Raw genomic sequence first — 27,898 nt, 5'->3', positions numbered from 1 at the left:
TCAATTTCCAAATGCTTTCGTGAAGGGCGATCGGATGGTATGGAATGATGATCCCCATGAAGCTAGTGGCATATGACATGACAAGCCTCGAATTCTCTACAAAAGTAAAGGTCACGGATCGTCCCAAGCTCGACAATGTGGCATAACAAAAAGATTTTTGGGAATGAAGTGCTTAAGTCATTATACAAAAAGGTGGATTTGACTATCGTTCAAAATTTGACCTCATTCAACTTTAACATTTCAAGATTTAAGATGGGGTTTGTCCCTTTTGTGCTAGTGTCCTTTGCTTTCGCCAATCACTTATTAGGCAACCAATTAACTTCTAGACACTAACTTTTCGGGGTGATAGTCACTCTGTCTTTGGTCGGTTGAATTCACAACCATTTGGGGCCCAATTCAATGGATCCCTCTCCAAAACCCATTGAAGTGGTACGCCTCCATCCAAACGACTAACTTCACAAAATTTCAACATTTGAAAGCATTTTTAGGTTTTATTGGCTATTAAAACGTTTCCACATCACAAAATCTTTGAAATGAGCACTTCAAACTTATTAATGAAAAGTATTTTTGGGTTTTCATATCATTAAGTCAATCAAGGTCACCTAGACAAGTTAACCAAGTCCATATCGCATCACAGGGTTGGATAGGTGACTCACTTGCAACCCTTGACTAGGCTTTGGGTCATGGGTCGAAAGATACTAAGATGACACATCCAAGGGTATTTTAATTCAATTATAGTAGGCAAAGTCTTAAGTTGAAAAAGTATTTGCAATGGCATAATTGCTCTTGCCAAAGTTCCCAATTAGGCACTTTTCAAAACATTTTACCTAAATGCAACTATATGCAATGATGCAAGCTATATAGGAACATCCTAATGCATATGCTCTACCATCTACATGCCATAAAGACTAATGCAATCCTAACAGCAAATAGGCACACATCACCAAGTTCTAAAATTGGAACATCCTCCTCAACATACAAAGCTCAGTCTCCTCAATTATAAATAAGAGACAAGAGAGGAAAAAAGGAGAAGAAATAGGAGCGATTATACCAAGCGTCTTCTAACTCCTTAGCATATGTCTCTGATATTCTAAGTGTAACTATGCATTTTATTACACAAACAACAATATAAATAAGACATGTTAGGAGAGTTTCCTCCCCACACTTATTCGTTTATATAAGAAAATACAATAAGTAAAAGCATGTTTATGGATTTTTGAAAAAAATTCAATTTTTTTGTATTTTTAGGAATAAATCCCCTCCCCACATTAAAAATGTACATTGTCCTCAATGGACCAAGTGTACGAAGGAAATAAGAAAGGTAAAACATATTTTTGTGTTTTTGGAAAAAATTTCAAAAAGAAAAAGACTATAAAAAGAAGCTTGGATTGCCTCCCAAGAAGCACGGTTTTAAGGAAACCGCCAAACCTAAGCTTGGACCCAAAAAATAACCGGGATCCCACATCCGATGGGTAAGGCCACCCATCGCCTTCCCATCATCAATGGAGCTCACATCTTTGAGCCCCTTCGAATATTCCCGGGTTTGATCATTCTCCATCCCATTTTTAAATTCAACCACATAAAATATTTCCTCCCCTAAGGGAGGAGGATGATCGAACCCCACAATTACCGGGCAATCAACAACGAAGGAGATTTCAATAGTCTCCTTAACCTTCACTTCATCATGCCACCCATCCATAACAAACATAAATTTTTCAAAGAGGGACGGGAAAGCATCACAATCATCTAATTTATAAAGAAGGGGGTTTTTACCGACTCACCCATGCAAGCTTTTTCAAGTAAAGGGGCATAAGAAATGAGGTCAAGATAGTGGGTCAGTATAAGGAACTCATCCTCACCACCAAAATGTGCCTCAAATTTCTCAAAAAGAGGTTCAAAAAATGCACCTCATAATCTCCCTCACCATCAATGCTTGCACTCTTCTCTTCAACATACATAACCTCCAACAAAGTGTCAAGAGAAATGAGGTCAATGGAATCAATGGGTTTAAGGGATTCGTCATCAAGAAGGAGGGGAGTATCAAATCTGAAGGATAGGCTCCTCGATGAACCTCAAAATCCCAATTCTCTAACAAGCCTTCCTCACCAAGAAATTCATCATCCCATTTGACCTCCAACGCTTCAACCATGATGCTCTCTTCATCACTCTTGCTCTCATAATCCTCAAAGAGAGCATCCCCCTTATCGGTGGGTCTGCCTAAGGGAGTGGTGGAGGTAGTATGTATATCCTCGAAAGGGGTATAAGCCTCATCCTCAAAAAAAGGGTTGTCAACCTCAACTTGCTCAAAAGGTCTTTCCACCTCAATCTCAAGCCTCTCCTCTAAGACATCCTCACTTTCCTCAGTCTCCACAACATCCTCACTAACACCCACAATCTCCTCACGAACATCCTCAACACTCTCGCTAACATCCACAATAATATTCTCCTCAATACTCGACAAAGAAAAATTAGGCTTTCGGCATTCACTGTTTAATCAATCAAAAAGATTATATGCTTTATCATCCGATTCGGAAGATAAATCACCGTCACATAGAATCAAGAAAATATTTAACTTGACAATTTATGCATTTTTCAATTATAAGTAGCAATTCTTCCTCACTAAAACCATGATAATCTAGTGAGTCAATATAATATATTGCGCAAATCTATCAAGATAAGCCCAAAATTCTTCATTTTCTTATTGAGGAAAACCAAGATAAAACAACATTTTGAAATGACAACAAAAAACTTAGCCTAACAAATCTAAGACTAAACTAATATCAATCTGTTGATCTCCCCGGCAACGGTGCCATTTTGATAATTGGGGTTTGTCGCTCTCCCCCAATCAAACGATTTATTCTAAACTAATGTAGTAGGGTAGTCGAGGTCAAACCACTAGGAGATCAAACAAAGTTTGAGTACTAGTTTTGTCTTACATTATGAGTCATCTACGCGAATCACAAAGTTAGTTGCTATTAAACTAATTAGGTAAATTAACAACTAAGACTACTAAAGTAAGAAAGCAAGTAATAAAAATAGTAATGATCTAAACAGTAAATAAAGGCCTAGGATTCGATTTTGCCCACCGACATGCTCATTTACTATGATAATTCCGGTCAATTAGTCGTCATAGTGAAGTGTAAGGAGGAAAACGCCTCTAATTCGCCTACTAACTCCTTCTTGGGATCATAATAGGACACTAATATCCCCGACTTGCCTCTCTCTCGCGTTCATGACTCGGACTCCATAATTCAATACCCAAGTACCCGAGTATTGGTCAAGGTTATTTGTAACACCCCCATATACTAAGGTGCCTTACCAAGGACCACCCCAGCATATAAAGGTGCTACCATCTCGGTTGCCCGAGGTAAGTAGATCAAATAAACAATAATAGAACGTTTATTAAATATCTTTATCCTTTACAACAGAAACCAACGTGAGAAAGATTACCACATAAATAACTAAAAGAACTACTGATTATGAGTGACAGCGGCATCTAGTTTGACAGCGTGATGACTCGATTCCCTTCCATGTCCCACAAGCATCCTAACAAGCAACACCTGCTAAACCAACTGCTCACCATCCCCGAATGGATCACCACAGTTTTGAAAACACAACACGGGGTCAGTGCACTGAGCAATCAAAATAAGATAAACACAAAGGAAGCAACCAAGTCAAACAACTGTGCAACCATTCTCCAACTCCAATCATATCTCATATCCAGCTACACACTTAAGTGTGTAGCCCTGCTAGATTATCTATCGCAATAGGTAATCCTTACCACCAGTGGGGGCCACATCCTTTCCCACCTAAGCCCCGATCATTGCAATGAGCAACAACCCATGTACATTAATGTGCACACCCCCTTTGTGACAGGAACCACAAGACGCGAATCAAGGGCGTGAAGCCATTCCCGAAAATGACCCCATTCAGCCGAAGACGAACCACGCAAACATAGACAAATAACAACAATTCAAACAACCAAGAAAGACAATGCCAACAACGATATTAATCATGCCAATACCACAATAAACCATCTTAAATCAATTAAACAGGTAACTGAGTAGGGAAACCCTACCTTTTTGTTATTCCATGAAAGTGCGCCCAACAATTAAGCCAAGTAAGACTCCATGACGAATCTTACCGACAACAACCATATCCTATTACTCGACTATTCACGATCTACTGAAAGATAACAACTAAACAAAAATTCACCTTGAGATGCTACCAATGCCGACGACGGCGACAACCCGACTCGATGACTCCATGCATAAATCATCTCCCTTCTTGAGTTAGTGTCCAAAGTCAAGTGAGGACTATAGGGTGATAAGAGAGAGTTAGGGAGAGAGAGGTTAGGGTTAGAAAGATAAAGGAACCGGCGAAAATTAATTGGGTTTACGATTCCACGTTTTATAATAACGCGCGGACTGACGAAGTACTCGGTCGAGTACGGACTTACTCGATCGAGTACGTCACACTCGGTCTAGTATCTTAATTACTCGGCCGAGTGGCTTCAGCTAGGTCGAGTAACGACCAACAGCGATCACCCAATCTCTCTCGTATCCCTTGCTAAGGGTCTCCCTTGGTCAATAGGTCGGTCAAACAATCCTTGAACAGGGCGAGTATTACATTATAAAACCCGCATTGTTTTCCAAGTCATCTCATTCCCTCACTCGATGGTCGATTTCAAACTCAAGATTGAAGTCACCCGCTCTCGGTTCTCCCTCTCGGGTTCAACCTAGGTCGAAAACTAGTCCAAATGAGGTGGTCTCACTCCCAACCTAATAGGTTCTCACCAATGGTCAAGGGTCAAAATTCAATCACCAACAACAAATAAGACTATAACTAGTCAAATCCTTCAATCAACCCTAACCAACACTCCAACAACTAATTAAAATGGGATTTAATCAAGGAACTTACCTATGTCGGGGTTAAATCGAATCCTAGTGAAAATATTACTCACTAATCATAATTAAATTTACATTAAACATATTACCACTAAATTAATCACAACATTAAACATAGTGAAATCAATAAAGACTAAAACTTTAAACAAAACTCAACAAAGTAAGACTAATAAAGACTAAAACTTTGATTAATTAAACTAACTAAACATAACAATAATGAAAAGGCAATAAGTAAGAGAAATAAAGAAATTAGTACCACACTTGAGATGAAATTTGCATAAACAATGTAGATATAGTCTTACAAAATCCAAAAGAACACGCCTTGGATCACTAATTGATTTATTTTTAAACTAATTAAGAGTGTGTTTATGAGAAAAATGCCCTAAAACTAACTATTCCTGCTGCTCCTTCTACTCGTGCTCTCTGCTTTTGGCTCCAACCTCCATGTCTAAAATTGTGTGGGGCTGCTGCCTTTTTGTTTCTCTCCAATAAAAATCAGACACATGTCCAAATGGGCCCTTTGATATTTGTCTAATTCTTGGCTTTACTCTAGCAAACTAATAGACGATCTACATAACTAATGAACACAAGCATATGGCCCACATTACAAGACTAACGCAGCCCAACTTAGAGAAATAAGATGCAATGTTGAATTTGTCGGGTCAAGTCTTTAACGGGTTCATTTTGGTTCAAATTTCTTTAATCCGTCTTGACCTTTTTTTCATACTCGGACTCGGTACCTATAAAGTTAAAAGACAAAAGCAGTACCAACATCCAAAAATAATGTAGAATTTCACTATTTAAAACTAAATGACCAATACTCTATTTAATACTAAAATGAATGAATAAAATCAACTCGGGTTATTAATTAGACTAAGTAAGAGATAAAATGTCGGGTAAAAATACGTAAAATTAATTGTTATTAGTACGAGTGCTGTGAGTGGAGGAGGAGCCTTTCCAAGATCTTATCGGGGGAACGATTCGCGAACTCCGAGTCAAAGTTTGGCGAGTTGCAAGCCAGTTGGGTCATGGAACAATCAGGGAGGTCAGGCCAACAACAACGGTGGCTATAACCGCAACAATGGTGGATCCTATCAGCGCTCGAATAACAGTGTGACTCAGAATTCGGCATTTAAGCCTACTACATCAGCGATTACGGTCCAGGGAGGAGGTCATAAGAGCAGTGTCAAACTCTTTAGGATGGGTAAACAAGCAGCTGAGGATGATGCACAAGTTGTCACTGGTACTTTTCTTGTTAATCCTAAACCGACTTTCGTTTTGTTTGATTCAGGGGCAACCCATTCTTTTGTGTCAAGAGGTCATGCTTTAACCATGGGTTTGGGAGATTATGAGTTGGTAAAAGACAATGTGTTTATACCATCTGAGGAGTCCTTGTCATGCCATAAGTTGTACAAATAGGTGTCTATGGTGGTTGGGAAATACACTTACCAGTTAATTTACTTGAGTTTCCTATGGATGGGTTCGAAGTCATAGTCAGGATGAATTGGTTGGGTAAGTATAAAGCCAAGATAGACTATCGCCAGAAGAAGGTTTCCTTAAAGGGTCCTAAGGGAGTTAGAGTGTCATATCGGGATTTGTTGTAAAACCCAAGGTGAAGATGATTGCAGCTATGAATTTAAAGTCATGTTTGAGGAAGGGGTGTCCTATGATCCTTTGCCATGTGAGAGATACTCGGGTGGAGGCGTCATCAACAGCAAAGATACCGGTGGTAAGTGAGTTCGTTAATGTCTTTTCGGAAGAGATACCAGGGTTACCTCCTAAGAGGGATATTGATTTCAGTGTGGAGCTCAAACTGGGGACGAGACCTATATCTAAGACTCTATACTGTATGGGACCAAAAGAGTTGGAAGAGGTAAAGAAGCAACTGAATGAGTTGTTGGATAAGGGTTACATTCAACCTAGTGTATCGCCTTGGGGTGCGCCAATCCTATTCGTGAAAAAGAAGGACGGTAGTATGAGGTTGTGCTTCGACTACAGAGAGCTAATTAAACCACGTTACGGTGAAGAACAGGTATCCTTTACCGAAGATTGATGACCTTTTTGACCAGTTAAGTGGAGCCGAGGTGTTTTCAAAGATTGATATGAGGTCGGGGTATCACCAGTTGAGGATTGCTGATAAAGATGTTCCTAAGAAAGTTTTTTGGTCGCGGTATGGTCACCTAGGTAGCACGGGCACTCCTCATAATTAGCCGTCCCATGTCCGACATCGTGTCGGACATCCGGACACCCGACACTCGTCGGACACACGCCTAAAAATGTTATAGTTTAGACGAAGAATAAATTGTCAAAAAAGATTGATTAGAAGATTTGTTTGTTGGAATATGTGTCCTCCGACAATAATGCGATCACAACTGTAGATCATGATGATCACATGTTTAAATCTCATTTTAAGAATACATGTGGGATTTAATATTTTACAGTCAACTGGTCCACACATATCGGTAATGATTGGCTGACTAGAGTTTGACATTACTGTCGTGCGACGGTGGTGATCAGTTGATCCCCTTAGGTCATACCTATAGGGAAATACTCTTAATTGATTATTTAATTGATCGTATGCCGATATGAGTTAATTAAATTTCTTAAAATTGACGTATGATTTGTGAGTAAGATTAACGTGTCTTATTATAATTCGATTAAATTAGATACGGTCTAAGTAATCGAATTGTTTTATTACTTAGATAAAATTATTGTTTACGAAACAATTGAAATTGAAATTGAATGAATAATTTATTATAAATAAAAGACGTTGTAATTTATAATTTGATAAACCGTTTTGGTACAAGTAATTACGAATTACTAGTCGATTTTGTATATGACATATTTTACGAGTATGTTGATTTTTAATATGTTAAAAATACATTACAATTTCATAAGTCAAGTAACATGTCACATATGTAACAATTGACAAATGACAAAATAAAATGGACCACCCATTTTATATGTATGTGCCGAAAATGGAGGGGATTATGGTTGAAATTGTGTTAATTATTTTTAAGTGGAAAATACAATGATTACCCAGAGTTGTAGCCATGCAAACCTATTTTCTTGGGAAGAAAATGAGCACCATGCATTGGCTCTCCTCCACCCCTCCCCACCGGTTTTTAGAAGAAAAGATAGAGGGGTTTTTCCCTCTATCATTCATTCACTACTTTGCATTATTTTTCCTAGTGTAAGAAAAATATTCTCTCTACCATTTTTGTGAAAAACTTAGAGATATAAAACCTCACAAATCTCTCCTCTTGGCCGAAAATATTCAAGAGCAAATACTAAATATTTTTGTCAATTTTTAAAGCAAGACTTATATTATTATTAGATCATAATAATATTAGTTATTAAGAGGTTTCCTTGGGTATATATTTTTGGGAGATGTTCTAGTTTGGACCTTTGTTCATCCATAATAAGGAAGCTCAAGAACTAACAAATAGGTGAATTTGTCGGTGCCCTTTAATCCGAAATTCCAAAGTAAGATTGATGATTTCTTCGCTTATCTTGTTTTTGTTTGCATGCATAAGGTCTTGCATTTATTTTATGACTAAATAAATTATTTCATATATGAATATGTAAAATTATGATATTATTGATTCTAACAAGCGGTATCATGAGCCTTAGGTTGTTTGCATGCAAATCGGTTTATAGTTTTTCCGAGTTATAAGATTAACATACAAAACTAATTAATTTGGATTTATGAAAATAAACCTAAAATGACTTTGCATGTTAAAAGTTTCTGGTCCTAAGTGATTTTTAGGACATTTTGGTTTATTTATGGATTTTATTGTTCATTTTATATAATATTGGCTTTAAAATGTGATTTTTATGATAAAAATGTCATTTTTGGACGAAAAATAGCTAAACTTCGTATTTTTCAGTGGTTTTTGGATATGTTTTCACATATATTATCTACTGATGGCCTGTAAATTTTCATGTTAAAATAAGTTGTTTTGCTCGAAATATGGATTTTTAAAGTTAAAATCCTATTTAAATGGGTAAATAGATTAATATGAGTTATATTTCGAATCTGGTCATGGAAATTTAGTATGTTGTCACATGAAATTTTACAAGATGTGTTTAAAATATTTGGTTATAATGAAGTCTTTATGCATGATTTATGAATTTTTGATGAAAAAACACATAAATAGTGACTATAATTAGTAATAATGCTAAAACATACTTCATGACTAAAGGAAAAATGTTACATGTTGCATTCTATCATATATTTCAGATCTAAAAGTGAAAATTTGATAAAAATAATTTTTCTCAAATTTTTATGGTCATAGTTGTTAAAACCGATAAACCGCAACATTGTTTTTCTCGGTAAATTTTCGAAATTTTTTAACCTAAGTTTTGAACATTATGAGTGTCATGGTATTTTTTCCAGAATGTTCATGAGTTTAAATTTCAAATTTCGAAATTATTTGAAATTTTTATAATTTAATTTGAAGTTTATAGCATAATTTTGTATTTTTGAGTCCATTTATGAACAATATAAAGAAATCAAGTTTAATTATTGTCAAAATGTTAGTGGAGACTAATTTTGAGTCCTAATATGGTTAGGGTAATTAACTTGTACATAAATATGAATTTATGTAATTATAGTGATTTTAATAAGTTAAATCACGCAAATCCGTAAAAACCGATTAATATACGATGTTGGCTCTTAAAGGCGATTTAGCATAAAATCTAGCATGTTCATACATATTATAATGCTGCATTTTATTTACGATTGTCATATTTTAATTTTATGTAATTTTTGAATTATGTAATTTTACTTAGTATGACCTTAGTTTTAATTGGTATTACCCGAAATGTATGGGAATATCGATTCGGTTGTAATTATTGTGATCTCATATTACCGTTTTGTAATTTAATAGATTTGTTTTATTACAAATGTATAATAGGAAATTATGTAATTTATTTTGTAATTTATTTATTCCGGAGTTCCTTGAAGACGGTGCCATTCGAGAAGGCGATCCATCAAAGAAAGTGTTGCCTTGAAATGCGTGCCAAGACCGAAGTTCAAGGGACAAAAGGAGTTGGTTTCCGAATTTGTAATAGTTTATTAGATTTACTATTTTAGGAAGGTCATGCTAGGATTTTATTTTTATGCTTTGCATTTTATTTATATGTTGCATGCATCGCTAAATCGCCATAACTAAACATGCATATTATATCGCGTTTATCGACCGTGTCAATTACAATTATCGTAGTTCACCGCTTTAGTTCACTTAAAACGTGATAGATAATAAATTGACATGACCTCTCGCTAAAATAAACAATTGAGACTTAGCCTTACCAAAAAGTAGAAACCATGAAAACCTATTTCGTGAGGGAGTGCGCTCGGCCACACCGGGGTACAAACCTTGTTACGTAGGGGAAGTGGGTGATAAATGTCTATCCTCCGAATTCATGTTGATAAGGGATGAATCGGCTACACCGTGCCCAAGTTAATGTGGATTTGGATCATGGACACATTTATTCGAAATTTGGGTTGAACTCAACAAAAGTATTCTCGACCATTGCCGGATGTGTTTTGGGCTAAAGATAAATATTAATGTAATTTTATCGACAAAGTGTTCTAAAAGTAGAATCGATTAAAGAGTTAATCCACCGAGTTATATTGATAAGGGATGAATCGGCTACACCGTGCCCAAGTTAATATGAATTTGGGTCTTGGAATCATTTATCAAGTTGGATAGAGGTCACTAGATAAATGCAATAAAACTTGTTTAAATTAAAATTTACGAGTGTTATTATTATTTTGAAAACGACAAGTGTTTTATTCTTTCTATTTTGTTTTGTAGACTACTTTTATTTCTCATAACAAATGGCCGCACCAAACACCAACGCCACCCCTCTCACTAATGTTTCATGGCTCCGATCCTTCATGGATCGTTGTAAACTTGAAAAGAATGGGTCAAATTTCTCCGATTGGGATGCCCAACTCAAATTGGCCGCCCAAGGTGACGACAAGCTTTGTTACCTCATTGAGGCCTCTCCACCCGAACCAAATGCTAGGTCGAGTGCCGCCACTAGGGAAGCATATGAGGCTTACCACAAAGAGTCAGCCGCTATGAAAAATGTGTTTATTTTTGCTATGAAGGCGGATCTCCAAAGGAGAGCCTTTAAAATGGGCACCGCTTATGAAATCTATTTCAAACTTGTGACATGTTCTCACAAGCACCAAGGATCGTCCAATATGAGGCGGCCTCGGCATTCTTTGATCTCGATTTTAAGGAGGGCCAAAAGGTTAGCCCTCACGTGCTCAAATTGGTGGAGCTAGTCGAGACATTAAAACTTCAAAAGGTTGAAATCCCCAAGGAACTCATTGTTGATAGGATTCTTCACTCCTTATTCAAAGTCAAAGTATATGTACAATTCCGGGTGAATTTCAATATGCAAGACAAGGACGTGTCTCTTGAAGAGTTACACAAGTTACTTGTGCAAGCCTAAAGAGACATGGGGCTAAATGTTAACCCACCTAAGGATGTGCTTAATATAAGCACTAAGAGCAAGGGGAAGTAAAAGAAGAATGGGAAAAAGGGTAAGAGGCAAGCTCCCATGTCCACCAAGGCTAAGACTTTTGAAGCTAGCACTTCCAAAACCAAGAAGGGTCCTCTTGACAAATGCCATTATTGTAATGGTGTTGGACATTAGAAGAGGAATTGTTCCAAGTATCTTGGTGACATCAAAGCTGGAAAGATCACTCCAATAGGTAAATGACTATCCTTTCTTTTATGTTTCTAAATCAACTATAGTATTTTGATACAAAGTTGTGATAATGTATCCCCTTTTTATTGTAAATAGGGCCTCCTCCACGCAAAGGCAAGGGAAAAGAGAAGCAAGCTTAAGAAATCATGAAGGAGCTAGGAGTAGCTACCAATGAAGCTTGGGTTTATTATTGTCTTTATTTTAATGTTATGAATTTTAGAACTATATTGATTTCCGTGTTCGACATGGAAATGTGTGATCCTTTTAAACAATGGTTGTATTTTGGATTATGGTGGCTTGGCTTGCAACCCAAGTCACCCCTTTTATCGTATTTGTTTGTTCTAAAAATTCGTCTTTATATGCTTGCACATAGAAACATATGATCATCTACTTAAAGTGATCCTATAGACAATTATAATGATGGGATTCATTATATGTCCACAAGCTTAAGGCTTGTGTATGATCAATTATAAAGTGATGTTGAGTTGATGAACTCTCCTAAAGGAACGTCAATTACCAAGTAAACTCATCAAATCTAAAATCTATTAGCCAATCTATGAGATAATCCTCCTTCTACTTCAAAATCATTACTTGTGTCTCATAAGCTATCTTTGAATATTTAGTGTATTTATTCTAAAGATAGAGTGTGAGAAAAATAAAGACACAAAGAATACAAAGAATAATTTGTATGCTTGAGTAAATGAGATCTACGAAAGAAAGAATGATTTGTATACCTAAATAGATAGTATACATGAATAGATGTGATCTATGGTCTTGAATAGATGAGATCTACATGACAAAAGAGACCAAATGAAGTAATCAAAAGATTATGTTGTTAAGATAACTACACGAGGAGACCAAAAGAAAGTTTTTGAAAGAAAATGACTAAAGAAAAGTCTCAACAAGAGATTTGGCTAGTATATGACCTACATATAAATAAGAGTTTCAATATTGATATTTACTTAAGAGCCTAAATGAAACAAAGTTGCATCCTTGAATATAAATGAGATTTATGATTAAAAGTTGCAAAGAAAGATATGCCGATATCTACAAAAGCTATGTTAATTGTTAACCTCACTAGTGTCATTACTTAACCTCATTATGAAAATGAAATGGTTAAACCTCCTTCCGAAAAGGGTATTTTGAGAAGGACGTGTATTAAATGGGATTTCACTTTTAAATAATGACATTGCTACGCATCATTATAAAAATGAATGAGTTAGAGATTAAAATCTCTTTCCATAAGTTTAAGATTGAAACCTTTTCAAAATAGGTATTTTGAAAAGATATGTCGGGAACATATATGGTTTTATCTTAATAACTTGGCAAAGTAAAATGTATTTCAATTCTTGAAATGTTTCGAGTTAGTAGTCAATTACGAAACATGTGGAATTGAGTGGGAGTTTGAAATTATCATGTGAAGACATGAAATTTAGTGGGAACAATCATCTTGTAAAATTTATAACTCATTACTCATTGAGAATGGTGAGCTATAGTACTATCTTTCACAAAGAAGTATTTGAGTTTTCAATTCTGGATGAAAATGGACTAAGATGAATCCAATCACATCATGGGATGTTGGATAGGCATTGAGATATGCACATCAGATCAACGAGAAACGTAGGTTATTCATATCGATGAAAATGGAAAGACCATAAGCAGTCATGATCATTCATTGAACCTAAGAATGGTTGATTACATGATTACAATTACTAATGTTTCCGCCATTAGAATAATCATGCACATGTCCAATAATGAATCATATGCTTAAGAGCATGATGAGTCATTGGTAAGCCATTGAAGAATCGTCATGAATTCTCGAGGAGTACTAATCAGCTATTCTAATGTTTGATAGAATACTCTGTTATGTGACAAGAAGTTGCACATATTGAAGTTCGAAAACGCGTAAGGATTTATGAAAATCCTAAGCTGTTTAAGCTAAAAGGAGAAATAAGAAGTTTGAGAAGATACTTGGTTATAGTAAGAAGTTACTCAAAACTAGTATTTTCAAATTGGCTAGGACTTATGAGAAGCGCTAGGCTAATCATCTTGACAATTGTTGCAAGATCCTACAAAACATATACCTGATACATTATGAGTTGGAAGAACACTTGACTAGTGTGAGTTATGTCGTCCACCATAATTCGTTTGTTATGTGATAAACAACAAGAAAGTTCTTTCAAAGTAAAGAACCTAAAACTATTTTGGGAAACTAGATATGTACTTGGTGAGATTCATGCTATCTAAGACAAACATGAAAATAAAGGAAAATGCAATTCAAGAGTTTGAACACATGGACACATGGTATGTTAAACACATGTTGCGAGTAACTAGTGTTTACACACATACAATATACATCACAAGGTTGTAATATGGTATTGACTACCCGAATGTGATGTCGACATTTGTCGTTTGAGTTATTATTAACTCACCTTGTACTTTGTTACATCCAAACGGGTTGTAGAGACAATTGAACCCCGTTAAAGTGAACATGGATTAGCATTGTATTCGCCCATAGTCACTTACATGAGGTGACGTCTCGAAGTGACTAGAGTGTGATGCGATTAATGGCAAGTTCAAGTGCCATGGAGTCATATGAGATGACTAGTCGATCACATAGGCATACTGTTAGGAACACTTTGTCGGGCTATTGACCGCTTATAGAGTTCTTGAAAATTTATATAGCCTGGTCGTGGTATAGTATTCTAATGAGTCGATTCTTTTGACTAAACATTGTTCGCCTTAGGTGGCACAGTTTCAGAATAACTTTGATTTATGTCACTACGACCTTCGTAAATGGGGTCAAATGGGCATATTTTGGGTTATGATGGTTGTGGCTAGTCGAAGGGAATAAGTGCGATAGGAATTGTCCACCCCTTGTCAGGGTTATAACAATATCTCAGGGCCACTCGAGGAGTAATGAACTGGAAATGCGTGGCCACGCTCGGAAGGTATCTATGGTAGATAATTCCGGTCAATCAGTTATTCTCCAGATCGAGGTAACCATTCTTGATATGATCACTTGCAAGTACGACCGGAAAGACACCTTCCATTGAGTGGGAGATAGTAATAGGACAAGAGAATTGGTGACGCACACTTGTCGAGGACAAGTGCGAGATTGTTGGAATATGTGTCCTCCGACAATAATGCGATCACAACTGTCGATCATGATGATCACATGTTTAAATCTCATTTTAAGAATACATATGGGATGTAATATTTTACAGTCAACTGGTCCACACATATCGGTAATGATTGGCTGACTAGAGTTTGACATTACTGTCGTGCGACGGTGGTGATCAGTTGATCCCCTTAGGTCATACCTATAAGAAAATACTCTTAATTGATTATTTAATTGATCGTATGCCGATACGAGTTAATTAAATTGCTTAAAATTGACGGATGATTTGTGAGTAAGATTAACGTGTCTTATTATAATTCGATTAAATTAGATACGGTCTAAGTAATCGAATTGTTTTATTACTTACATAAAATTATTGTTTACGAAACAATTGAAATTGAAATTTATTGAATAATTTATTATAAATACAAGACATTATAATTTATAATTTGATAAACCGTTTTGGTACAAGTAATTACGAATTACTAGTCGATTTTGTATATGACATATTTATGAGTATGTTGATTTTTAATATGTTAAAAATACATTACAATTTCATAAGTCAAGTATCATGTCACATATGTTACAATTGACAAATGACAAAATAAAATGGACCTCCCATTTTATATGTATGTGCCGAAAATGGAGGGGATTATGGTTGAAATTGTGTTAATTATTTTTAAGTGAAAAACACAATGATTACCCATAGTTGTAGTCATGCAAACCTATTTTCTTGGGAAGAAAATGAGCACCATGCATTGGCTCCCCTCCACCCCTCCCCACCGGTTTTTAGAATAAAAGATAGAGGGTTTTTTCCCTCTATCATTCATTCACTACTTTGCATTATTTTTTCTAGTGTAAGAAAAATATTCTCTTTACCATTTTTGTGAAAAACTTAGAGATATAAAACCTCACAAATCTCTCCTCTTGGCCGAAAATATTCAAGAGCAAATACTAAATTTTTTTGTCAATTTTTAAAGCAAGACTTTTATTATTACTAGATCATAATAATATTAGTTATTAAGAGGTTTCCTTGGGTATATACTTTTCGGAGAGGTTCTAGTTTGGACCTTTGTTCATCCATAATAAGGAAGCTCAAGAACTAACAAATAGGTGAATTTGTTGGTGCCCTTTAATCCGAAATTCCAAAGTAAGATTGATGATTTCTTCTCTTATCTTGTTTTTGTTTGCATGCATAAGGTCTTGCATTTATTTTATGACTAAATAAATTATTTCATATATGAATATGTAAACTTATGATATTATTGATTCTAACATGGTTTGTAACACCCCGTATTTTATTAAGTTGGATAAAATTTTTTTAATTGCTATTTTGAATTTAATTACATCATTTAACGATTTATATATTTATGCTTAGCTAATTAATTAATTTCATCATAATTCGATACGTTAATTTTAATAATCATTAATAAGTTTATTTAAAGTTAGTTCGAGTTTATTGAAATTAGTTCGAGTTTATTTATTTAATAATTTCCGTTTCTTTACGAGTCCTTATGAAAGTTGTTTTAAGTGAACCCGAGATGGATTTTGGGAACAAAACCGTTCAATTAGCTATTTTGAGCTTATTTCACTAAATTAGCAATTTTTATTAATATCCGTTAGTTTTGTAAAAATCGCTAATAATTCCGATTCAAGCTGATATTGTATTATTTACGTTAACTAGCTGAGTTTATTTTATTTTCACTCATTAAATTTATTTATTATTGATTCCGTTTTATTACTGAAACTTTTACTTAAACCGGTTAAATTTAACGTGAAACGGTTTTAATAACTATCGAAGTTTCTTAACGATGAAGAAACGTACGTATAATAAATAAATAGCGAGCAACAAAAGTCGCTCCCCCATTTCCTACGTCTCTTTCTTCTTCTCCCTTCCTTTTTCTTCTTTTTCACGTTTCATTTTTTTTTTCTTTCGTAAAATCGATTTTCGGTCGTCCGTTTCTCATCCGTTTTCGACGATTTTCGTTCCATAGCGTTCCTCTCGTCGTTTCCGTCAATCCGTTGTAAGTAAAATTCATTTTCGTCATGTATTTTTACAAACCCAATTTATAATTTCAGCTTTATTTTTTATAAGACGGTTGTAGATGCTGAGATAGACGGTCTTGTATAAGATTTGTTAGTCTGTTTTATAATTGAGACGGTGTATAATTATATATAGGGATCCTTATGGATGTTAATTAGTCAGTTGTATAGTTGAGACGGTGTATACTGATATGTGGAGATGATTGAGACGGTGTATACTGACCTCTAGGGATCATTTGGGATGCTAGCTAGTAAGTGGTATATTTAAGACGGTGTATCTTTGACATATATGGATTGTTTTGGGTGATAATTGGTGTGTTTTATAGTTGAGACGGTGTATACTGACATGTAGGGATTGTTTTGGACTAATTTGGACTCTGTGTTGGGGCGATTTTTGTAGTCTTTAGGGACTGTTTTTGAGTTGCTTTATACTTGTGGATTTCCGCTCTAAAACCGTTTTAAATGCTGACTTAGTTGGCTCAGCTAGGACTGTTTTTAGGCGCGAGAATGGAGTCTTAAGGGGACGATTGGTACTCTATTTTGGGCAGGGACGAGAGCTGTCATCGTGGGTTTTCACTTTGCATTTGAGGACTGGAGTTGGGGTCGAACTTAGGCATCTTTTGGGTTCTGTTTTGGACTGATTTTTGGGTCAGGTTATGAAGTAGGGTGAAGGGTGGCTATGGGTAGTCGGGTGGTGGTCGTGTCGGACTCCTTGTGGCTTGCTTTTAGGCGAGTCTGAGGGCCTAGGCAGTGGCCTAGCTAAGTCACGAGTTTGAGGCCATGTGTAGTTGGTGGTTAGGCCGAGTTTGAGGTTGTCATAATAACTTTTGGGTTCTGTCTATAAATTGTTTTGACGCTAGTTTGGTTTATTTAAAATATAATTAAATTAATTTTCGTCTCATATTTTATATAAAGATAATTCGTTAATATCGTCCTTTCACATAATTATTTTAGGTGGCTCATATGTGGTTGAAGATGAAGAGTAATTTTGGGTTTTAGAAGCTTTCTCAAGTTATTACTTGTCTCTTTGCTAGCGTAAGGTAACTATTCCGAGTTACTCGACGAATTAATGTCACATTAGTAGTAAATGTGGTGCTTGTTGTTTGTTAAGTGTTTAGGTGATTGATAATGTGTTACTTTCGTTTTTCACATGATAGAAATTGGAAATAGCATGAGAATGATATTGTGATAGATTTTGTGATTTGGGCCAAAGTAGGCAAAGACTCGAGTGGGCCGATTGACCGAACGAGTTTGGTCAAACTAGGTTTAAACCGGTCAGCCTCGATTTAACCGATGACCCGTCGCGGGACTCGGGTCGAGGGTTTGTCTTTGAGGTGAGATTGGATGTTTTATGTTGATGCCTTAATATTTGTAATTATCATTTCACATGTTGGTTGTTGGATGCTTTGGATGCCTTATGCTGGAGTCTTGTTTGCCTTTAGCCATTGTAGTTTATTCTCATGGACTATGATATTTATAGTTAGCTATAATTTTGTTCTTGATGACATTGAGGATATGGTTGGATTGTCTGCTGAATAGACATTTATATAGCCTTTCACATGATAGAATGTTAGCATTTATCTTGGTAAGTTGGACTCTTTGCCCCTCTTATGGTTAATTGGGTATCCTACTTGTCTTGTGTGGTGTGGGCTAAAGTATTCAAGCTGGGACTAGCTGGGACTAGGTCCTAGGTGAGTATTTCGGCCTTCATCATAGATAGGTCATTATAGTCTTTGACGAGTGTATGTTCACTGCTTAATAGCCTCTGTGTTCCTGACTTGGTGGGTTTATATCCAAGTTGGGGCATAACCTCGTTACTTATTTTGAGAGTAAGTGGTCAGCTTAAGTACTAGCCAACCCTTTGGTGGACTCCTTAGGGTACTCACATGGTTTTATAAAATTGTGGGTCTTGGGTGCGGTGGTGTGTATCCGCATGTCTAGGTCTGCAAGTGATTTAGTACTAGGGTTGTGTTGTGTCTTGGCCATGTTTTGATAGAACCTCCGAGCCAAGATACCGGTTCGATTACCTTCCCTACCTCGTGGTATAGACTCGAGTTCTGAGTGACTATTGACGGTGCTAAGAACTTATGCCTGTCTTTGATATATTGCCCTTTCTTGTTTGATGATTCTATGAATCATAGAAGGTGAGATGCAAGCCGGCTATGGTTGATAGAGTTTGGATTCCTGGATGTTATGTGATTCACATGATAGTGTAGTATGAGTCGGTCTAGTATTCACATGCTAGGACTATGTGGTGTTATATTGTTGTTCACATGATAAGCACGATTGTCTAGCATCTATATGCTAAGGCATTGTGTGATTCGTATTCATATTCTTATGTTTACATGTTATATTAATTATGACATTTCGTGGGTAGGAGAACTCGGAGTTACTCCCCACGATCGTGGCTTTCGTATTTGTATAAAATGCGAATGACAGGTAGGTGATGCATATATGGGGTACATGGACGAGCTAGCGAGCAAAGTAACCTTGGAACCTAGATTGGCTTTATTTTATTGTGACCCTTAAACACTTTTTATGTCACATACATTTTAGGGACATATGTCTCCCTTTCTCATATTTTGGTTGTATAATTTGCTATTCGCGACTTTAGCGATGGTTATGTTGTGAAACTTCTAGTTAGACCTTGTATGTTTGACACCTTCCAATTTGGATATCTTTATAACAGGTTCAGGTTTTAAAAATTACAGGTTTTTACCCAAATGAACCTATCACAAACATATCCATGCAGTTTTATTCTAGAATTACGTGTTTACTTTTCCACGATAAGTGAGGGTGTCACAGTTGGTATCAGAGCATATTTGCTCCCGACGCACGTTTGTGCACCCCAATATAAATAACTTGACCTTAAGATAACAAACTTGAGAGATGGGTAGGATGGGTAGACTTAGGACTTTATGTTGTAGTCTCTTTGTGTCTGCTCTTTGTTAGGTACTAACCTGTTTGTTGATTGTCATTTAATAATTGTTGCGTTCTTGGATCAATGACCGTGAGCTTATCTATAGCTAATGGAGTTATTACCCTTATTATAAAAAAAAAATTTTGAACTAAAGGTTTTGAAAATATTTTAATGTTTTTCACTGGTTTTAACGTCAATTAGTGTTAAAGCTTGTTATTGGAGACGTCTGATAATTAGTTTTATCATTTGTTGGTGTAAAAATGTATTTTTATGTCTTTGAATTTGAATATTGATGTTCTTGAGTGATCGCCAAGAGTATCTCCGTTCCATTGAAAGGACACTTATATTTTACGAAGATCAAGATTTAGTGCCTATTGCTGAGGAGTGAAGATTTGTTCAACCTTTGAAGAATGCTTCTACTTCCTTGAAGATGTTTCTCGTTCTTTTTGTATCTCGCCTTATTCTTAATCTCTTGGTGCTTATCCTCCTTCTAAACTCTCTTCTGTTTTACTTTAAAAGCTACGCTTGTACTCCTAACTTGTCCTTTGTTCTTTGCTTATCCTCCCTTAACGCCATTAGATAGTACTTTTTCTTGTGAGGAATGTTGACCTTGGTTGGAAAATTCGACTTTTGAGGAGATTGTTTGTGTCTGACCCTTAACCCTGGTTTTGAGAGGATGTGATGTTAGAAAGACTTAGGTAATGTGATGAGACATACTTAGTGATTCTTATACCTAGTTCCTTGACAAAGTGAGTATAATCGATTGGTGGATTCTTTGTGTTAGGAATGAGTTGCCTATATAATTAAAGTTATAGAACTTGGCTTTGTTGTTTATGTTTGGAATTTGAAAGCTTAGTAGGTTGAGCGTCGTCACCTTAGGAGTAAACATGAGATAAGTTTAGAATATGAATTTGGAAGAAAACCCATTTTTTAGATGTTAACAATCCCGTATAGATTGGGAATGTGATTTGGTGTTAGTTGTTCCTTGAGAACTTTGTTGAGAAGTCTTTGTCAATTCATTCTTTGGTTTTTAAAACATTGAGGTTGTGTCGAGTGCTTGAGATAAAGAGATGCTTTTATACTTGAGTGGTAGATTTGCTTCAGGGGTATCCTAATATGTGATAAGATAGGTGGAAGAAGTATCTAACCGATTTATCACCCCTTAAGCGAGCGTTTATTTTACCTTGACCCTTGTTTGGGATTTGGCCGTTTTGTCATGAAGGTACAATACCCTAATAGACGTGACCTTGTTAGAGAGAACCTTAAGTTTTAGGAAGCGTATGGATTAAGCCTTAAAATCCTCTTTCATACCTTTAATCGTTTTCCTCCCTTTCGTTCATACCTTGGTTGGATTTGATTCTTAAGTATAAAAGTTTACTCGTTATTTCCTTGTCTTGAATACCTCCCTAATTCTAATATCTCTTACTGGTTGTTAACTAGTTATCTTTATGATTCGACTCTTTTAGTCTCACATCTTGACATGTTGCTTAAGTTTCCTTGTTGTCTAATTTTCCTTTCTCCTTGATCATAAGTGTTACCGTTCATACCTCATTTCCTCGCTTCATCTTGCTCCTCCTTTAAGTTTGACACTCGTATCTTGTGAAACTCTATCTTTGACATCCTTGTAATTTTGACTTCAATTTCTACCCTATGAAATTCATTATAGCTCTCTTGTTGCTTAAGTTTGAGCTCTCTTAACATACTTTGTTTCTATGCTATCTAAGTTACTTTCCTTTTTGTACAACTTCTAAACTTTCAAGCTACCAGTTTCGATTCATTTTTAAAAGTTTATGTCACTTCTGCAAACCTAACCTATTTTAAAGATTTGAAAATGAAAATTCGATTTAATTCTCTAATTGTTCTTTGAGTATAGACTTCTTTATTATGGTTTTGAGTTGCTAAACCTGAGATTTTTGTAAATTTTATCCAATTTCTATTCACTTTGATCTAATCATGATGCCTTTGTTAAAGTTTAATATTATATTTCAGGAATTTAACTCCCCTTTTAGTTTAAAGGTGAAACCTTTATTTCTATTTTGGCTTTTTGCAAAAGAAAATTTGGGTAGATTACCTTTCTCTTATTTTGATTTTAACGTTGATCGGATGTTAGAACTAGTTATTAGAAACGTTTAATAACTTGTTCTACACTTGTCGGCGAATAATTTTTGTTTTAAATTTATCTCTGACTTGGAAGGTTAGCGTTCTTGTGTGCACAACAAGAGCAATTTCGTTCCATGAATGAGACTTATACTTTTGAAAACTCTTCATTAATGTTTTCGAAAGTATTTTGATTTTTGATTTATACAAATGATTTGCCTTTGACCTTATCTTGGATTTGGAATGTGATGTTCTTGAATGCGCAACGAGAGCACTTCCGTTCCTTTGATGAGAATCGTTACGTTTTAAAATTTTATTTGAAACTTTTGAAAGAATTTTGATTCTTACGATAATTGACCTTTTAAATGTTTTGGTTACCGATTCCAATTTCAGTTTTATTTTTATAACCTTTCATTTATACTTTCAAGTTTCGAGGACGAAACTTTTTAAAAGATGGGGTGATTGTAACACCCCGTATTTTATTAAGTTGGATAAAATTTTTATAATTGCTATTTTGAATTATTTACATCATTTAACGATTTATATATTTATGCTTAGCTAATTAATTAATTTCATCATAATTCGATACGTTAATTTTAATAATCATTAATAAGTTTATTTAAAGTTAGTTCGAGTTTATTGAAATTAGTTCGAGTTTATTTATTTAATAATTTTCGTTTCTTTACGAGTCCTTATGAAAGTTGTTTTAAGTGAACCCGAGATGGATTTTGGGAACAAAACCGTCTAATTAGCTATTTTGAGCTTATTTCACTAAATTAGCAATTTTTATTAATATCCGTTAGTTTTGTAAAAATCGCTAATAATTCCGATTCAAGCTGATATTGTATTATTTACGTTAACTAGCTGAGTTTATTTTATTTTCACTCATTAAATTTATTTATTATTGATTCCGTTTTATTATCAAAACTTTTACTTAAACCGTTAAATTTAACTCGAAACGGTTTTAATAACTATCGAAGTTTCTTAACGATGAAGAAACGTACGTATAATAAATAGCAGCGCAAGTCCGCTTGCTCCCCATTTCCTACGTCTCCTTCTTCTCCCTTCCTTTTTCTTCTTTTTCACGTTTCATTTTTTTTTCTTTCGTAAAATCGATTTTCGGTCGTCCGTTTCTCATCCGTTTTCGACGATTTTCGTTCCATAGCGTTCCTCTCGTCGTTTCCGTCAATCCGTTGTAAGTAAAATTCATTTTCGTCATGTATTTTTACAAACCCAATTTATAATTTCAGCTTTATTTTTTATAAGACGGTTGTAGATGCTGAGATAGACGGTCTTGTATAAGATTTGTTAGTCTGTTTTATAATTGAGACGGTGTATAATTATATATAGGGATCCTTATGGATGTTAATTAGTCAGTTGTATAGTTGAGACGGTGTATACTGATATGTGGAGATGATTGAGACGGTGTATACTGACCTCTAGGGATCATTTGGGATGCTAGCTAGTAAGTGGTATATTTAAGACGGTGTATGCTGACATATATGGATTGTTTTGGGTGATAATTGGTGTGTTTTATAGTTGAGACGGTGTATACTGACATGTAGGGATTGTTTTGGACTAATTTGGACTCTGTGTTGGGGCGATTTTTGTAGTCTTTAGGGACTGTTTTTGAGTTGCTTTATACTTGTGGATTTCCGCTCTAAAACCGTTTTAAATGCTGACTTAGTTGGCTCAGCTAGGACTGTTTTTAGGCGCGAGAATGGAGTCTTAAGGGGACGATTGGTACTGCTTTTTGGGCGGGGACGAGAGCTGTCATCGTGGGTTTTCACTTTGCATTTGAGGACTGGAGTTGGGGTCGAACTTAGGCATCTTTTTGGTTCTGTTTTGGACTGATTTTTGGGTCGGAGTTATGAAGTAGGGTGAAGGGTGGCTATGGGTAGTCGGGTGGTGGTCGTGTCGGACTCCTTGTGGCTTGCTTTTAGGCGAGTCTGAGGGCCTAGGCAGTGGCCTAGCTAAGTCACGAGTTTGAGGCCATGTGTAGTTGGTGGTTAGGCTGAGTTTGAGGTTGTCATAATAACTTTTGGGTTCTGTCTATAAATTGTTTTGACGCTAGTTTGGTTTATTTAAAATATAATTAAATTCATTTTCGTCTCATATTTTATATAAAGATAATTCGTTAATATCGTCCTTTCACATAATTATTTTAGGTGGCTCATATGTGGTTGAAGATGAAGAGTAATTTTGGGTTTTAGAAGCTTTCTCAAGTTATTACTTGTCTCTTTGCTAGCGTAAGGTAACTATTCCGAGTTACTCGACGAATTAATGTCACATTAGTAGTAAATGTGGTGCTTGTTGTTTGTTAAGTGTTTAGGTGATTGATAATGTGTTACTTTCGTTTTTCACATGATAGAAATTGGAAATAGCATGAGAATGATATTGTGATAGATTTTGTGATTTGGGCCAAAGTAGGCAAAGACTCGAGTGGGCCGATTGACCGAACGAGTTTGGTCAAACTAGGTTTAAACCGGTCACCTCGATTTAACCGATGACCCGTCAAAGGGACTCGGGTCGAGGGTTTGTCTTTGAGGTGAGATTGGATGTTTTATGTTGATGCCTTAATATTTGTAATTATCATTTCACATGTTGGTTGTTGGATGCTTTGGATGCCTTATGCTGGAGTCTTGTTTGCCTTTAGCCATTATAGTTTATTCTCATGGACTATGATATTTATAGTTAGCTATAATTTGGTTATTGATGACATTGAGGATATGGTTGGATTGTCTGCTGAATAGACATTTATATAGCCTTTCACATGATAGAATGTTAGCATTTATGTTGGTAAGTTGGACTCTTTGCCCCTCTTATGGTTAATTGGGTATCCTACTTGTCTTGTGTGGTGTGGGCTAAAGTATTCAAGCTGGGACTAGCTGGGACTAGGTCCTAGGTGAGTATTTCGGCCTTCATCATAGATAGGTCATTATAGTCTTTGACGAGTGTATGTTCACTGCTTAATAGCCTCTGTGTTCTTGACTTGGTGGGTTTATATCCAAGTTGGGGTATGACCTCGTTACTTATTTTGAGAGTAAGTGGTCAGCTTAAGTACTAGCCAACCCTTTGGTGGACTCCTTAGGGTACTCACATGGTTTTATAAAATTGTGGGTCTTGGGTGCGGTGGTGTGTATCCGCATGTCTAGGTCTCAAGCAGATTTAGTACTAGGGTTGTGTTGTGTCTTGGCCATGTTTTGATAGAACCTCTGAGCCAAGATACCGGTTCGATTACCTTCCCTACCTCGTGGTATAGACTCGAGTTACAGAGTGACTATTGACGGTGCTAAGAACTTATGCCTGTCTTTGATATATTGCCCTTTCTTGTTTGATGATTCTATGAATCATAGAAGGTGAGATGCAAGCCGGCTATGGTTGATAGAGTTTGGATTCCTGGATGTTATGTGATTCACATGATAGTGTAATATGAGTCGGTCTAGTATTCACATGCTAGGACTATGTGGTGTTATATTGTTGTTCACATGATAAGCACGATTGTCCAAAGATCTATATGCTAAGGCATTGTGTTATTCATATTCATATTCTTATGTTTACATGTTATATTAATTATGACATTTCGTGGCTGGGAGAACTCGGAGTTACTCCCCACTGACTGTGGGTTTCGTATTTGTATAAAATGCCAATGACAGGTAGGTGATGCATATATGGGGTACATGGACGTGCTAGCGAGCAAAGTAACCTTGGAACCTAAATTGGCTTTATTTTATTGTGACCCTTAAACACTTTTTATGTCACATACATTTTAGGGACATATGTCTCCCTTTCTCATATTTTGGTTGTATAATTTGCTATTCGCGACTTTAGCGATGGTTATGTTGTGAAACTTCTAGTTAGACCTTATATGTTTGACACCTTCCAATTTGGATATCTTTATAACAGGTTCAGGTTTTAAAAATTACAGGTTTTTACCCAAATGAACCTATTACAAACATATCCATGCAGTTTTATTCTAGAATTACGTGTTTACTTTTCCGCGATAAGTGAGGGTGTCACATGGTTTGGGTGAGAAATGAGAATTAGTTATAGTTAAAGTCGAATTTTACCTTCAGTTACCTAAATTTAGTATCAAATACATTAAATTTAGAATCAAATACATTACAAAAATAAAATCATACGTTATTTATAACCATAAAATATGTTTTTTATTAAATTTAAATAGCGTGTCCCGTGTCCTAAATTTCATGGGATGCCGTATCACGTGTCCGTGTCTTGTCTGTGTCCCTGTCCGTGTCCGTTTTTGTGCTACCTAGATGGTCACTATGAGTATGTGATGATGCCTTTCAGATTGACTAATGGACCGGCTGTGTTTATGGATCTTATGAATCGGGTGTTTAGCCCGTTCTTGGACAGGTTTATGGTGGTTTTCATTGATGACATCTAAGTCTATTCTAAGACTAAGGAAGACCACAAGGAGCATTTGAGGTTGATACTGCAGACTTTGCGAGTTAATCAGCTGTATGCTAAGTTGTCCAAGTGCGAGTTCTGGTGAGAGAAGGTGGCCTTTCTGGGCCATGTAATTTCAAAGGATGGTGTTGCTGTGGATGCTAGCAAGATTGAGGCGGTGTAAAACTAGGAAGCACTGAAGAATGATGCATAAATTCGGAGTTTCTTGGGTTTGGCTGGTTACTACAGGAGGTTCGTGAAAGATTTATCCAAGATTTCTAGACCTATGACAGCTTTGATGAGCAAAGAGACAAGATTTTGTTGGAATGAGAGTTGTGAGACGGCGTTCCAAACATTAAAGGAGCGTTTGACTACAGCTCCCATCCTAGCTTTGCCTGATGGGAGTGAGAACTTCAAGGTTTATACTGATGGTTCGAAGAATGGTTTGGGATGTGTCTTGATGCAAAATGGAAAAGTCATTGTCTATGCTTCAAGATAGCTGGAACTGTACGAGGAAAACTATCCTACTCATGATTTGGAGTTAGGTGCGGTTGTATTTGCTTTAAATATTTGGAGGCATTACCTATACGGGGCAACCTTTAAGGTATTTTCAGATCATAAGAGCTTGAAGTACATCTACACTCAGAAGGAGTTGAACATCCGTCAAAGAGGGTGGATGGAGCTGATTAGGGACTATGATATGAAAATCATATATCATGAAGGGAAGGCTATGTGGTTGCAGATGCTTTGAGTAGGAAGAGTGTGCATTTGCTATGCACTGTCATGTCACTCATGAAATTGATAGATGAGATGACTAAGATAGGAATTCATATGATTCGCAAGGGAGATGCCATAGGTGATTTGACTATTGAACCTGAACTTTATGATGACATCAAAAGGAAACAGGTACTTGATCCCAAGATTCAGGAGTAGAAGACAAGGGTAGGGAATAGTACGGTTTTGAGATATTTTATCCATACAGATGGGAGTGTTCGTTTCGATGGCAAGTGGTGTGTGCCTAATGAAACTGATTTGAAGAGATTGGTTATGATGGAGGCTCATTGTACTCCTTATTTGGTACAACATGGAGGTGATAAGCTCTATAAGGACTTGAAAAAGACGTTTTGGTGGCACGGTATGAAGAAAGAGGTAACAGAGTTTGTGGCTAGGTGTTTGACTTGCCAAAAGGTTAAGGGGGAACAACGGAGACCACAAGGTAAGATTCAGTCAGTTGAGGTACCAAAATGGAAATGGGAATTGATTTCTATCAACTTCAACGTGGGGTTACCGAGAACTCGGCAGGGTAATAATATGATTTGGGTAATCGTTGATTGTCTGACAAAGTCAGCTAATTTTATTCCAATGAAAGATACTTGGAGTAAGATTCAACTGGCTCTTGGGTACAGGAAGCATGTGGTACGATTACACGGGGTACTAAAGGACATTATGTCAGATAGAGATGCGAGATTTATATCACGGTTTTGCCAAGAGTTGCAGGATTTGATGGCGACTACCTTAAAGATGAGCATGGCGTTTCGTCCTGCGACATATGGTCAAACTGAAAGGACCATCAAGACCTTAGAAGACATGTTGTGTGCTTGCGCGATGGAGTTTGGTGGGAGTTTCTAGGATAGACTTGATCTGATAGAGTTTCCATACAACAACAGCTAT

The 27,898-nt window shown here is 36.1% G+C and overlaps 1 protein-coding gene across 1 annotated transcript; it reads left to right on the top strand.

Moving 5' to 3' along the window:
• Positions 1-6,525: 6,525 nt before the first annotated feature.
• On the top strand, positions 6,526-27,856 carry LOC141617338 (uncharacterized). The gene is made up of 6 exons (XM_074434522.1): positions 6,526-6,939; positions 26,238-26,329; positions 26,477-26,562; positions 27,033-27,133; positions 27,236-27,643; positions 27,749-27,856. Exons 1-6 carry the CDS (start codon positions 6,526-6,528, stop codon positions 27,854-27,856), a joined length of 1,209 nt encoding a protein of 402 aa, XP_074290623.1.
• The last annotated feature ends 42 nt before the right edge of the window (positions 27,857-27,898 follow it).

This window comes from Silene latifolia, chromosome X (genome assembly GCF_048544455.1).
Source record: "Silene latifolia isolate original U9 population chromosome X, ASM4854445v1, whole genome shotgun sequence".
Taxonomy (NCBI): domain Eukaryota; kingdom Viridiplantae; phylum Streptophyta; class Magnoliopsida; order Caryophyllales; family Caryophyllaceae; genus Silene; species Silene latifolia.
The sequence above is the reverse complement of the archived record's forward strand: the minus strand, read 5'-3'. Positions and strand labels throughout refer to the sequence as shown.

What these genes read in the sequence shown, in the direction of transcription:
- LOC141617338 (XM_074434522.1), top strand. Translation starts at nt 6,526, where the DNA reads ATGATTGCAGCTATGAATTTAAAGTCATGTTTGAGGAAGGGGTGTCCT. An exon ending in CACGTTACGGTGAAGAACAG is followed by an intron (nt 6,940 to 26,237) that starts GTATCCTTTACC and finishes GTCTATTCTAAG; the next exon opens with ACTAAGGAAGACCACAAGGA. An exon ending in ATGACATCAAAAGGAAACAG is followed by an intron (nt 27,134 to 27,235) that starts GTACTTGATCCC and finishes TTCGATGGCAAG; the next exon opens with TGGTGTGTGCCTAATGAAAC.